The sequence below is a fragment of the Pinus tabuliformis genome, chromosome 5_2 (assembly GCF_031772625.1).
Source record: "Pinus tabuliformis cultivar Carrire ecotype Pingquan chromosome 5_2, CPIR1, whole genome shotgun sequence".
In the NCBI taxonomy this organism is placed as follows: Eukaryota; Viridiplantae; Streptophyta; class Pinopsida; order Pinales; family Pinaceae; genus Pinus; species Pinus tabuliformis.
Window position 1 is genome coordinate 722,046,003 of NC_142306.1, and position 15,603 is coordinate 722,061,605.

At 40.1% G+C, this 15,603-nt stretch overlaps 1 protein-coding gene across 2 annotated transcripts in view; it reads left to right on the forward strand.

The window, feature by feature from the left end:
• LOC149161225 (TOM1-like protein 3) overlaps nt 1–15,603 on the forward strand; it is a 276,511-nt gene that overhangs the window by 17,579 nt on the left and 243,329 nt on the right. For both annotated transcript variants that reach the window (XM_089436920.1, XM_089436919.1), the window contains exon 3: nt 2,041–2,119. In XM_089436920.1, the coding sequence (XP_089293046.1) occupies nt 2,041–2,119 (79 nt within the window). The remainder of the gene's footprint in view (nt 1–2,040; nt 2,120–15,603) is intronic.

Sequence of the window (15,603 nt, forward strand, 5' to 3'; positions counted from 1 at the left end):
TGCTTTAAGTTGGAAATTAACATAACTACACATCACATTCCCTTTCCCAAAGTTCACTACAATTCGCTTGCACCATTTACATTGATTGCTACAAGTCACAAGTTACATTCCATTTCATAGCAATTTATTTTTATGCAAGCACCTCTTTAACTTGATACATTTAGCTTGGTAATTGTCTAAAGTTCACTTATGCCTCATTATTGTGCAACATTTTCATATCTTGAGTATTGATGCATTGTGTATTTGGACAATTTCATTTTCCAAAGCAACCATTTATTTTATGTGAAGTTAATCTCTCAAGTTAAAGTTTCCTTTTGCAAAGTTACTTTGGGAAATCTTACATGCACCAAGCATCACTAAAATTTACCTCCAACTTAAGTTGGTTGTATAGACTTTAGGGACCCTCCACCTCTATTGACTCCTCGGAAAAACTCTATTTCCTATTGACTCCTCTTTTCTAGTTTCTAGTAGTTTTTATAACTCTTGACTCTTTCATATTTATTATGATATTTTTTGTAAACAATATATGACAATTTAAGTTTTAAGTTTGAAGTTGGCAATTATAACTCATTGGTAATGAATTATGAATATGATGCTTTGTGAAAGTTAAAAGTTGAAAAATTTCATTTCATGTTAGATATTCTTTGTTATCGTTTGGTTACTTGGTAATGGTCATTGGTAACGGTTACAAGTACAAGTTACAACTTTAGTGATCAATGATGATAAGTGTTATATATCGAATTTTGAAAGCTTGAAACTTTAAGATTGATGAATCATGAGACTCGATATGTTGTATGTTATTGACTTGTGGACATGGTTGATGAAGATTATAACTTCTAGATGATTGAAATTATATGGTTCAATCCATGTTTTTATGGGTTTTTTTTGTATATCTAATTCATCATTCTACATGCGTTTGTTGACATATATGCATCAAAATTTATAAAAATATATATTATACAAAAATTCGCTCCCGATTCTCTCCCAAACTGGGAGCTTTTGAAAATGTCACTCCTGCTCCTGCTCCCAAGTAACCTTGCCTTGTACATATTTTTGCTCGTAGAATCTTCCTTATATGTTATATTGTATTTTATTGGATACGCGGTCAAACAAGATTGCTCTTCCACCATTTTGTACTGTATATATATATATATATACAAATGATATTATGACGTGTGTAGTTTCAACAATCTCCTGTCATACTTGCTATTTCATGCTTTCTTGTATGTGAGTTTCTTCCTGCGTTGCTCGTGTTGTGCATATATCAGATTAACTAACCCTAGCCCTGAAAGCCATATTGTATTTTATTGGATACGCGGTCAAACAAGATTGCTCTTCCACCATTTTGTACTATATATATATATACAAATGATATTATGACGTGTGTAGTTTCAACAATCTCCTGTCATACTTGCTATTTCATGCTTTCTTGTATGTGAGTTTCTTCCTGCGTTGCTCGTGTTGTGCATATATCAGATTAACTAACCCTAGCCCTGAAAACCATTGTGGACTAATTAATGATCCATTAATGGTGTAGAATCAATGACATTAATGTCTACTAAGGGATCACTAAGTTAGCACACTAACAATCAATGTGATATTTAGCTGCCCTCTAAAGGGTGAGTCATAAATGAGTTTAATGACCATAAAGTCAAAAATAACCACCGTTACACAAACAAAAGCAAGTTTGCCAGTTTATTTTTTGATTTTATAGTTTGGCTACTTTGTTTTATAGTTTTCCCACATGAAATTGTTTTTTAAAATTTAAAAAAAGCATGTATAGTATTGCCAGAGTATCCAACAGATGTGCGTTGCTTCAAGTCCTATTTCAAGGAATGTTTTTTGAGCTTTCTGGAATATGTGTAACAGTTGGTATGAATATATTCATCAGTCTGAACTCTTGAAGAAGAAAAGATTTGCTTAGCTTGACATTAAATTTTTGCAATGGACTTATGATTCTATGGACTATTATTTGTGATGGGAATCTTGTAATGAAAGGAAGTTAAATTGATAACTAACAAATATTCTGGTTTGGAACAGGCAAGCCAAAGATGTAATCAAGGCAGTTAAAAAGCGTATTGGACACAAGAATCCAAGGGTTCAATTTCTTGCTTTGATAGTATGTTTTATAAGTCCATATTTACTGTATTTCAATGGCTGTGGCTGGAATAATTTGTCAACATTCTAATACCTAATTTTTTTTTTTTTTTTAAATTTTAGGTTAGGTAGATATTGCAGCAAGTGTTTTTCGTCAATGATGAATGCCATTGCATGATGTTACTGACTCCTATGGAATATTATTAGTTATCATTATTGGTCATGCCGGTAATGTATGCTTAGATTTAATGTATTGTAGGAATGCACTCCAAAATCTTTGACGTGAGCAGAGGTATCTTCCTTGTATGGATAATACAATATATATCAGGTTGTATGGCTAACTTCTAGTTTCTAGCCACAAGTTGGGTGGTTCTCAGTAAATAAACTGTAGAAAAACAAAATCTTAAAATAAAAGAAACACCAAAATGTTATGTCCCAGACTGCCAGAGTGTTTTGGGTATGGTTTCATGTTGAATTTCATCCCTTTTTTGTTGCTCCATTCTTATGGAAGGGGCTCCTTTTGTGAGACACACGGGTGGTTAGGGACAACTGCAAATTCCTTTGGCTTTCAGTTAGCTTGTTTGCAATTGGTTTTCTGTGGAAACATCATTGTAAAGTTACATTTAGTGAGTTTCCTCATCTGCTTACTCTTGGTGATTTGCGGATCTTTGAGCAAGTCTTGGCTTTGTTTCTGTGAGTTCACCTCAGTGCAATCTTTCATGATGTTGAGTTCCCTTCCTGTCAGGTCCCAGGCTGATATGCTATCATTTTTAGCTTTTGTAGGCCAGGACTTTCCTGGCACCCCTGTTATCTGCATGATGCAACCTTCCTGGAATTCATATGTATTTATTTGTTCTCTGAAGTAATATAAATTTATCTCTCAAAAAAAACAGAAAAAAGAAGAGCACTGCCATTTTAAAACATTTTAATTTTGCAAAGATATAGGCTTTTAAACGATAATAATTAAAATTTTAGGATAAAGATCAACCTGTTTTCCAGATTCTAGTTTTTCCCATGAAAATAATTTTGATCAAGATGTTTTGTGGAAAAGAAATTTCTTTGCAATAGCTATCAATTAGACAAAATGTGGATATGAGTATTAAGCAATTGTTTTATAGTGAAGCTAAGTTGCAGCAGGTGTGTGGGGGCTGGCAATGTGTAATAGGTAAGGCAAACTTTACAAAAAGGTTGGATACAACATTGTGGGGATCATCATTGTCAGGTCAAGGAATAAAGATTATTGGACTGCCAATCTTATTCTATTAAACTGAACGTGAATATATACATACATACAGCTGAGTGACCTTTGGGATTCCTATTCGAAGGACTCTTCAGATTACTCTATTTTATTATTTACATACTTACATATTCTACCCAATCTCGGAGGATTAGGTGTCTAACAATCCCCCTCTTAATTTGAAGGGGTGTTTGTGTTAAGTTATGGTATGTTCTATGCTTATAACAGTTTACTTATTTTCTTGTTATTTCAGATTAGCAATCACATGTACATAAAGTAAAGTGCAGATAGAACAATAAAAGATCGACATAAAAAAAGCCAAGACAAGAGACACAAGATGTGGCGGCCAGCCAGGGACAAAGCCCACAATGTGTGGGGAAACCCTTTGATCAAATTTTTTTTTTATCTTCAATAATTCAGCAGAGAGAAATAGTACAATAAATCTGATTTATATCAGCAGTAACAAACCCTAGATCAGCAGCATTAGCATTAGCAGCTTCATCATCAAACTAGGGCAGACGATATCTCACAAACCGACCGTCGGATTGGTTTGATTCCACCACCAAAAGTTGCGGCTTTTAGAGGAGGTTCAGATGAACCTACAACGCAGTTCAGATGAGGAGATCTTCTAGTCCACGCAGGTCAAACTTTACTTCTGCAGTTGCAGCTTCAGTTTCGGCAGCTTCTGGCTTCACATATGTGAGGGAGAGACCCTTTTCTGCACAGTAGAGAAGAGTCTCTTTTCTGCGCAGTAGAGAGAGAGAGATGTGATGAGATGAGTGATTTCAAATGAGGAAAAGTCCTCTTGTATTTATACACAACGTTGGTGTTTGAATAGATGCGATTGTTGGGCTTCTGAGCCTACATGGATTGTAAGTCGGCTTGATAATAATTCCATAATCAAAATAAATTCATATCTCCATGAATACTTATCGGAATCGGATGATCTTTATATCAATCCTACACCTCTCAACGAGAGGAATCTAATAAAAATATTATCAGCCATGAATAAGATGACCCACATGAAGTTTGGCCCTAGTTGCCAATTTTAACACTCCCTCTCAACTAGGGAGAACTTCATTTGCAATCTGTCTATCAGTTGTTACTATTCATTCATCAAATGCATTGCCCTATATAGCCTGACCCTTGCCCTGCTCTGCTCTATTCTGCTTGTTCTGCCCTATACTGATCTGTATTGTTTTGCTCTGTTCGGCTCTGCTCTTGCATTGTTCTGTTCTGCTCTGCTTTTGTCCGAATTATGAAGAAGAAGAAATGATCGAGGATGTATCATACTGACTCAAAGTCAGTCTCAGAGTATGTACCACTGGTCCCAGACCAGTCTCAACCAACCTGAAGTCAGCGTCATAGTGAGTACAACTCCACTAGTCCCAGACTAGTATCATCCTCCACTGACTCAAAGTCAATCTCAGAGTGCGTACCACTGGTCCCAGACTAGTCTCAACCGACCCGAAGTCAGCTTCATAGTAAGTACCACTCCTACCACTGGTCATAGACTAGTATCGTAGTCTCAGAGAGTGTACCACTGGTCCCAGACCAATTTCAACCGACCCGAAGTCAGCGTCATAGTATGTTCCACTCTCACTGGTCCCAGACCAGTATTGCAGTGACATGAAGTCAGTCTCAGAGTATGTACCATTGGTCCCAGACCAGTCTCAACCGACCCGAAGTCAGTGTCATAGTATGGTACAACTCTTACCACTGGTCCTAGACCAGTATCATTGACCTCTATTGATCTGAGATCTCAGATCAATAGAGGTCATCCTAGCGTAGGGAGTACGGTAGATACAACGATGCGTCCATCGGTACTACTATGGTTCCTAACTTCATTTCCCTGCTCATTGATCAGATGAGAGGTACTTCCCATGAGTCCCAGACTGCATGGGTAGGATGCCTCAACAGGAGAACTAATCAATCCTGTCCTCACAGGAGAACACATCAATCCTGCTACAATCGCCATGGAGAACACATCAATCCAGGCCGCCATGGAGAACACATCAATCCAGGCCTCACAGGAGAACACATCAATCCTGCTACAGTTGCCATGAAGAACACATCAATCCAGGCCTCACAGGAGAACACATCAATCCTGCTACAATCGCCATGGAGAACACATTAATCCAAGCATCACAGGAGAACACATCAATCCTGCTACAATCGCCATGGAGAACACATCAATCCAGGCCTCACAGGAGAACTAATCATCTTGCTACACAAGAGATCCACAAGAGAGCGAATCATCTTGTCCCACAAGAGAGCGAATCATCTTGTTCCAGTGTGCACCACTAGGGGAGGGTGAGTCACCCTGTGGTCGTATGTTGCTCCAGTAAGAACCGCAAGCCCTCAAAGCTCCCAAGCTCAATGTATGCAACATGTAGGACCCTTGTACAAGGGTTTCTTGACGACTCCAAGTCGTTTGGGAAAATGACAGATTAGATCTTTCCTCGGGGCTTTGACAAGGTGTATCAACCTGTACATCATCTTAATGCGATGGAACCTCCTTGCTCATCGACTTACCATATCCCAGATGATGTCTATATGCTGGAGCAATGAATATGGGATTCCTCAATAATCGAATCCCACCTCTAGTTGTTACAGAGAATCACAATGGTATGTGTTCAAACAGCGCATTGAAGAGCTTCCCCAACTAGGCAGCTTCATACGAGATCATACTCGTAGATATGTATCTGGTCTCGACGGTGCTTATGGTAACTGACGGTGCTTATGGTAACTGACTTCTGCGTCTTGCTCATCCATTATATCGAAACAAAATCCAAAGAGAAACAACGCTAAAAGTGCTCTAGTGATCCTCCACACTACCTGCCTAATCAGCATTCGAATAATCATGCAGTTTCATATTTCGGCAGTGTATCTCAATCCATGAGAGATTGTGTCCTGAAGACATCTCAGAAGATTCTTGGCACTAATCTAGTGAGGCTCAACCAAATATGAGCTCACAATGCTAACTGCAAAACATATGTTCGGACGGAGGTTCACTAAGAACATCAATGCGAATGAGTTTTTGAAACTCAGAGGCATTTCCCAAATCTTGTCCGACATCACTACCATATAACTTCTGAAAGTTAAGATCCTCGAGGTAGTCACAGGCTTGCAGTCCACCATACCAAATCTTTTCAGAATCTTCACCACATATTTTCCTTGAGATAGGAAAATTTCCCTTGGCTTCTGCCACACTTCAAGTCCTTGGTTCTTCATTTCAAATTCAGAAGCCAACTCCCTCTTACATTTGTGAATGAGAGGGTATGCACCTATTAGAAAGAGGTCATCCACATACAACACCAGTATGAGAGGCTTGTCATCTTCAACCTTAAGGTAAAGGTTAGGATCGGCTTCACTCCTAGTGAATCCCAGCTTCATCAAGTAGCTATCGATCCTCTCATACCATGCTCGGGGTACTTGCTTTAGTGCATAGAATGCCTTCTTCAACCTGCATACATGAGATTTTCAATCATAAATCTCAAATCCTTCGGGTTGCTCCACATAGACCTCTTCTTTGATCGAACCGTGCAAGAATGCGGTCTTGACATCCATCTGATGTAGGTTCCATCCTTGTGAAGCCACAAGGGCTATGATCAAGCAGATGGTCGTATATCTGGCAACAGGTGCAAATATCACATCATAGTCTATACCTTCCTTCTGGGAGAAACCACGAGCAACAAAACGAGCCTTATACTTTTCCGTACTTCCATCTGTTGCATGCTTTATCTTGTAAAGCCATTTGGAAGTAACAACTGTCTTGTCCTGGGGTCTGGGAACTACTTCCCAGACATCATTCTTCATAATAGACTCATATTCTTCGGTCATAGCATCCTTCCATACTTGATGCTTGACAACATCTGAGAATGATGAAGGCTCATTTTGTATGATCGTGCTCATGATGGTCAGGTATCCCTAATACCTATTAGGTTTCTTACTTTCACGAAAGGTTCCTCGGGGTGCAGCATGTCCTTCAGCATCATCAAGTAGCCCCCTAAGCCATGAAGGCCTCTTCCTAGAAGAGGAAGGCTCATGTGGAGGAGGATCAATCGGATCCATGGGTTCTTCTACATCAGGCATTGATTCATCATCCTTTTCTTTTGGTTCCCTAGTGTCGGCTTCTTGAGAGCTCCTCAAAGTCGGAAGATTGTTCACCTTGTTGAGAGCCATATCTTCGTCAAAGGTGACATCATGACTAATTACGACTTCCCTTTGACCGGCTACATAGATTCTATAGCCTTTAGTATTTTCACCATAGCCCACGAAAATTCCCTTCTTTCCAGATGCACCCAATTTATTTCTTTTCTCTTTCGGCACATGAAAATATACAGGGCTTCCAAAAATTCTAAAATGAGAAACATCAGGTTTCTTACTGGTGAACTTTTCTTCAGGAGTCTTGGAACCCAATGCATGACGAGGGCATCGATTTTATACATATACGACAGTTTTTGCAGCTTCAGCCCATAGAAACTTCGGAAGTCTTTGATCATGAAGCATGTCCCGGACAGCTTCCATAATCGTGCGGTTCTTCCTTTCTGCCACACCATTCTGCTCAGGAGTATGTGGTGTAGTAGTCTCCCTCTTAATACCAGCGTCAGGTATGCCTGAGTGAACCAACTGTAATATATCGGAGGTCTTGCTTTGGCTTGAGGGGAATGGTCCCCTTTTGAGCTTTCCTTCAGCACATACACCTTCTTTCTCTACTTGGAATTCGGGCATCCCTATCACCATTTGTCTTACACCGAGTATAGCTTTGTAATGAAGGGGGCAAATCTCCGATGCCAAAGTTCGGACTGAAGAGATGTGTCATAAGACATGACACCTAGCAGACTTCCATCGACTTGATATAATGAATCAACACTAAACCCAAGAGTAAAGGCATTTTTAACATTATTTTTCCATATACGTACCTTGCCATCGCTGAAGGTTACCTTGTAGCCTTTGTCTTCCATTGCCGAGATGGACACTAGGTTCTTTTTGAGGTCAGGTGCATTTAATACATCCTGGAATTTCTAGCCTTTTTGAATGGTTGTCCTCTACCTCGATTCCCAGCTCTCCTCTTACCTTTGCTATTGAATTTGTCATTCCTTTGATTGCCATTAGAGGGATTTTGATCATCGTCCCGGTGTGAGTCCTTTCTATTAGGGCACTCCCTTGCATAGTGACCTGCTTTATCGCAGATGTAACATTGTCATTTTCTTCCACCCTTAGGTCCAGCCTTTCCTTTTGATTTAGTCCTGGAATTATTTCTTTTCTTAGCATGAGAAGAAAAGGCAGCAGGAGGACCTTTAGGCATGGGCATTTCTTGCTCTTCTTCCCTTGTTTCTTCTTGAATGCATCTAGCCATTAATTCCTTGAAACCAGGAATTACATTATTGTTCAGAAGAGTAGTCCTGAACACGTACCATTCGGATGGTAATCCTCCAAGAGTCGTGAGTGCCATTTCCCTATCAGTAATAGCCTCCCCAATAGATAGGAGATCGTTCTTGATCTCGGTTATTCTTAAGAAGTATGCTTGCATACTCTCATCTTGATCCTTCTTGATTTCCCTCAGCTTATTTCTAAGAAATAAAACTTGATTTGTATCATTAACTTTAAATAAACTCACCAGTCTATCGTAGATTTCCTGGGAGGTGTCCAGTTCAGAGATGTAGGCCACCAAGTGCTTGTCGATAGAGTCCCGGATGATCTTCTTCGCTTTAACTTCTCCGTTCTTCCATTTGTTCCAGGCAGTAGCGGATGCATTTGATGGAGGCTCAACAATATTGCCCCTCACATGATCCAACACTCCTTGATCTTTTGGGGTTAGATCGATAGACATCTTCCATCTGTGATAGTCAGCTTTCTCACAGAGCTTGTCTTCGGCAGGAAAGAGTGTTGAGGACCCCATAGTTCTTTTAGGATAGCCTCGCCAATCTTCTCTTCGGTGGTTGCTCTTGCTCTTGCTCGGGCTTTGTCTTCACCTCAGCTCTGATACCATGTTAAGTTATGGTATGTTCTATGCTTATAATAGTTTACTTCTTTTCTTGTTATTTCAGATTAGCAATCACATGTACATAAAGTAAAGTGTAGATAGAACATTAAACGATCGACAAAAAACAAGCCAAGACAAGAGACACAAGATGTGGCGGCTAGCCAGGGACAAACCCCACAATGTGTGGGGAAACCTTTTGATCAAATCTTCTTTTATCTTCAATAATTCAGCAGAGAGAAATAGTACAATAAATCTGATTTATATCAACAGTAGCAAACCCTAGATTAGCAGCATCAGCATTAGCGGCTTCATCATCAAACTAGGGCAGATGATATCTCACAAATCGACCGTCGGATCGGCTTGATTCCACCACCAAAAGTTGTGGCTTTTAGAGGAGGTTCAGATGAACCTACAACGCAGTTCAGATGAGGAGATCTTCTAGTCCACGCAGGTCAAACTTTACTTTTGCAGTTGCAACTTTAGTTTCGGCAGCTTCTGGCTTCAAACTAGGGCAGTCGATATCTTGCAAACCGTCCGTCGGATTGACTTGATTCCACCACCAAAAGTTGCGGTTTTCAGAGGAGGTTCAGATGAACCTACAACGCAGTTCAGATGGGGAGATCTTCTAGTCCACCCAGGTCAAACTTTATTTCGGCAGTTGCAACTTCAGTTTCGACAGCTTTCGGCTTCACATGTGTGAGGGAGAGACCCTTTTCTGCGCAGTAGAGAAGAGACTCTTCTCTGCACAGTAGAGAGAGAGAGAGATGTGATGAGATGAGTGATTTCAAATGAGGAAAAGTCCTCCTGTATTTATACACAACGTTGGTGTTTGAATAGATGCGACTGTTGGGCTTCTGAGCCTACATGAGTTGTAGGTCGGTTTGATAATAATTCCATAATCAAAATAAATTCATATCTCCATGAATACTTATCGGAATCGGATGATCTTTATATCAATCCTACACCTTTCGACGAGAGGAATCTAATAAAAATATTATCAGCCATGAATAAGATGACCCACATGAAGTTTGGACCTAGTTGTGCCAATTTTAATAGTTTGTGAGTCCAAGCATCATTCTGAATATTTCAAACTTTTCTCTTCCAAGCGCTTTGGTGAAGATGTCTGCAATTTGCTCATTTGTGAACCAATGCCATAAGTGATTAGTCTTGGCCTCTACATGATGTCGAATCAAATGATACTTTGTATTGATATTCTTGGTTTGATCATGAAAATTTGGATCCTTGGCCAATTCTATTGCAGAAGTATTGTCAATTAGAGGAGTAGAGTTCACTTGTTTCTCTTGCAAATCTTCAAGAATTTTCCTAAGCCACACAATCTCCTTGTTTTCTTCAACAACTGCCACGTATTTTTCGTCTGTTGTGGAATCTGGTGGAACTGACTGTTTGCTTGACCTCCAGGAGACAGCTCCTGCTCCAAGACTCATGACATATCCTAAAGTAGATACTCCATTCTCCTTGTCTCCACCAAAGTCTGAATTAGAAAATCTAATTAAAGATGAAGTCATCCACCTATGAATATTTGAGTCCAAGTCTTGAGTTCCTTTCAAGTACTACTTTAGAACTCTTTTTGCATCAGACCAATGTCCCTCACAAGACTTTTGCATAAATCGGGAAAGGATTCCAATAGAAAATGAAATATCTGGTTTGGTAGTGGTGAGGTAGATAAGACTTCCCACAAGTTGTCTATACTTAGTTGCATCCTCAAATTCATTTCCTTCGTTAGACGTGAGCTTCAAATTTTGTTCCATTGGAGTGGACAAAGGATTGCATTCAACTTTGCCAAACTTGTTCAACAATTCTCCAATGCAAGGCTGCTTGGAAATGGGAGCAAAAGCGGGAGCGGGGAGCGATTTTTATATAATATATATTTTTATATATTTTGATGCATATATGTCAACAAAAACATGCAGAATGATGAATTAGTTATTAAAAGCATAAGACATGGATTAAACCATATAACATCAATCGTTTATTAGTGATAATCTTCATCAACCACAAGTCCACAAGTTACAACATCTCAATTCTCATCATGTTGGGTGTGGAGCTTGATTATCTTCCTGATTTATAGGTTTTGTTTTGGTTGCGTTTGGATCCCAGTCCCTAGTAGGGGGGGGTTGGGGTGTGGGGGGGCGACAATAGCCTTTGAGGCCTGCCCTCGAAAGAAAAATTTTGAGAAAATTCCTTTGTAAAATATTGTAAGTTTGTAGTCAATCTGAACCATTCATTAGGCGGAAGATCTAACGGTAGAAATTAAGTTAATTTAGGGTTTTTCCCTAGAATTCAACTTGCCATTTGTATTAGGGAATTGGTATTATTCTGTATCTATTCCTATCTTTTGCTAGCACTTGATCACAAGTTTTGACTCATACAGTCTTATTTTCATCACATGGCATCATCTTGTAGAGATGCTTTCTTACACATGTATATGAACTAGTGTAGGTTGTTTTACAATGGGAGCATGTAAAATTTGTTGTTCCAACCATTTTCCTTCTAACTAGCTTAGTCGCATACTTTTACAGGGTTGTCGCTCTCTAAGTGCTTTCGTTTGGAGCATGCTTTGGGGGCAAGAGCGAGGGAGAGGTTGCTCCCCTGCAACACTGCTCCATTGTACTTCTTTTGAGAGAGGAATATATATCTCAGATGTTGGGTTACTTCAATGCCCAAATAGTAGTGAAGATGTAATCTGCCATCTCAAATCCTTTCTTCAATTCTTTCTTTATGGATGCAATATAATTTTTATTGCTCCTTGTTATCAAAAGATCATATACATATACCATAAGATAAGCAATAGTTTTCCAACTTTCTTGACAAATAAAGTTGTATCATCTAGATTAAAGTGTCTGAAATTTAATTTCAGAAGAAGCTGAGTCAATTTTTCTTACTAGGCTCGAGGTGCTTGTTTTAGGCCATACAAGGATTTTATGAGTTTACATACTTTTTGTTCTTGTTCCTGTTACCCACCACCTGTGGGTAGTGTATATAAGAGATTTATTTTCTCCTAGATGGTCCTTAGCCGATAGCCAATAACCCTTGCAGCTACTAGATAGCTTGTGTGCCATTATCTCCGCCACCTGAGTCAGCCATGTGGTCCCTCGCCCACTTGTTATGATTGTATGTTTGAAGGTGGGCCTCCCGACCCCGAAGGTGTGGCTTTTCATTGGCATAGTTGAGTAATTTTCCTTGTCATGGGCACTGTTGGGCATGGATTGGTGGGGGGATTTGACGAAAAGAGTGAGCTAGGTCTATACTCTTGTCTCCATTGCTCGATTTTGTGGTTAGCCTTGTATCCTAGTCCCGTGGGATGTCCTTTACTAGCCATTAGCTTTAGGGTTGGCACTACATTGGAAATTCCAATTTTGGTTACGTGGTCTCGCTTCCCAACACCATATACATTACTCCCTTCCACTTATTTTAGCCCCATTCATATCTTTTCCCATTCGGGTCCACATGTGTCCACTGGGTCCACATAGGGTTAGCCTCCCCCTCCCCTTGTCCACAACTTGGGTCGGGCTTGAAACGATGCTCCAAGGATGATGTAGCTAAAAAAAAAGAAAAAGTATAATTTGGCCACTCTCAACAGGTAATGTACCACAAAATGCAAAAGATGGTTGGGACATACAAATTTAGCATATGGACAAAATCCAAACATGAGCTCTACCCCTTATCTATGGCCATCACCTTGGTTCCTATGGGCCTTGTCCATCATTAAGGAACCCATTATTGTCCCAACCCCTGGTGGGCGATGAACTGCCCCACCTTAAGGGGGTATCCACTACTATATATTACACATCATGCTCTCATCCCCTGGAGCGCCGAGCAATTATGAAGAAAAATCAGTCAAAGGCAAAAGGCATATGAAGAAGGGTGGAAAAACAAAGGCTAGGGTAACTCATCTACCATGATTTGCTCCCTCCTACACTCATATACCCTGGTGTGGGCTTCCCTTATTATGGCTACCCTCGTACCATGACATGTGGTTTGGATGCTTCCTCTGAGCCCCACTCCGTTTCATTACTATACCATTTGCCACCTACCATTGGAAGGATGTACCATGGACAGGTCACCCCCTTTAGAGGTTGAAACTACCTAATGGTATCCTTGATTACCCCCTTATTGATCTTGGAGACATTTGTAAATGCCAAAGCCCGCTATGGTAGGGCATGCCAGCATGAAGTGCCCCATTGGTTCCATGACTTGTAAGCTCTTTTACTTGATTATTTTGATGATTTATTGTATTGGAAGGCAAGGAGACACATTGGATCTTATGCGAGATTACATGTGGGTCTCCATTTGGGGCTTGGTCTCCCTATACGGGGCCTTGGCCCTCTAGAGGGCCAGATTGGCACTTGTAGGTTGAGTGTTGAGAGCCATGGGCCTCCACCATAATAGAGAGTACTTCATGGATCCCCAACACCACTCATTGATTGCTCATGTTCCACCTTTTGGATGAGGGTGATGCACCTGGTTCACCATGCCCAGCCAGCTCCACACTTGCACCATACACTTGGCAGATGAGTCGAGTCTAGATGAGGGCTTATGTCATCTTCCTAACCCTCATAGATGGTTTACAGACATTTCGATCCACTTGGAGACCCATGAGGATGTCCTTGTGTCCTTCACGCCCACTTTGGGGCACCACATGGATTTGCATGGAAAACAAGGGGCCAACCCCTTGTCATATCATGGCACACTCAGGACTTCATTAGGCCTCCTCAAAGGCCCAACGATTTATTTTATTGATCATTCAACCCTCTGGAGAGGCTTATTATTATGTTATTGAGCTATCTTGGTGGGCTTGTCACCAAGGGATGCTATTATTGCACATTATTTTATTATTTGGGGCTCAATTAGGCCAAGTTAGGCAAATCGAACTCATTAGTGATTGTATAAATACAAGTGAGATGATTCATTTTGATCATCATCACTTGGATTGGGATTTAGTAGCTCTTGAGAATTTCGCATTCCCTTTTGGAGGACGAGTTTGGATGTTATGGATGAATTTTGATGTTTGGATCTATTTCTCTTGCCTTGGAGCTTCATTATTGGCATAATATGATGATTAGATATACTCATTTGTACATGTGACTAGTATTTCATGCTTATTCTTGTTATTTACTGTCACATGATTGTGGTTGGGATTTTCGCTATACGGGTCTGGAATTTACTGCTTTGTGAATCGAAATTCTGGAATTTTTGATCTTTTGTTCCTAGAAATTATTTTGTCAAAATACATCTTGATAAGTCATCAATTATTGCATATCAAAGTATAAAGATCTCAAGTAGCTACTCTCATGCCCTAATGCCATGCGAAGTTGCTTGAAGACCTCCTTGATTGGGTAAAACCTCTTCCAAACCATAAATTTTCCTTGACTCCATCTCTTCCAAAGGATAAGGCACTAATCCTCCATAGGTGGTCACCTTTAACGAATATTTTTCTCACCTCTCCTCCTCTTCTAGGCCTAGCCTCCATAGGTCATCTAGGGCATCATTTATCTCACATTCTAGCCATCAAAAGACTTCGATCTCTTGTCCATTACTGCGCTAGGGTTTCCTCTAGAGGCCCTCCAAATTTCAAGAAATTTCGATGGTGGGATCTCGAGATATTGCAAGCCCTAGCTCAAGGATCATTTCTTACCCTAGGTTTCCTTTGGCTAGTGGCCTCATTTGGATCATTGTGTTCATTTCTCAAAATAAAATTTATCCTTTGATCCTCTTCTCTTCCATATTTAGGTCAAGCCCCTCTTTGGTTAATCAACTCAACATCCTTAACGTAATTCTGGGTCCACATGGTCTCGTGTGGTCCCACAACCTAATAACTTCAACTCAACAAAAATCACACAAAGACCAATTCTCCATAAGGATTTTTGGGCCTAGGAATTATCTTTACAAGATACATCCCCAAACCCTAGCCTCAAAAATCCTCTTAGCCCTTCTTGGAGAGCCTATCACCTTGCTTTCCAAGCAAGAAAGCCATATACTTGAGTCTCTCTTGTGAGTAGGCCTTAAGAAATCACCCTTCATCCTTTTATTGACATATTCATTATTGTGTTTCATCTTATATCAAATCTCCTCGCATTGGTAAAAGTCCGTAAAGAGTAGGGAGCCTTAGCTGAGATGACAATGGGCTATCGCTCCATTATTGCGCTTGACTTAGTAGTTGCTCTATAGGATCCCCTCCTAGGACCCCTGCTAGTTTGAGCGGTAACATTTCCTTCACAACAAAATCTTCTAGTTAAGACATAAAAACTTTTTTCTTTCA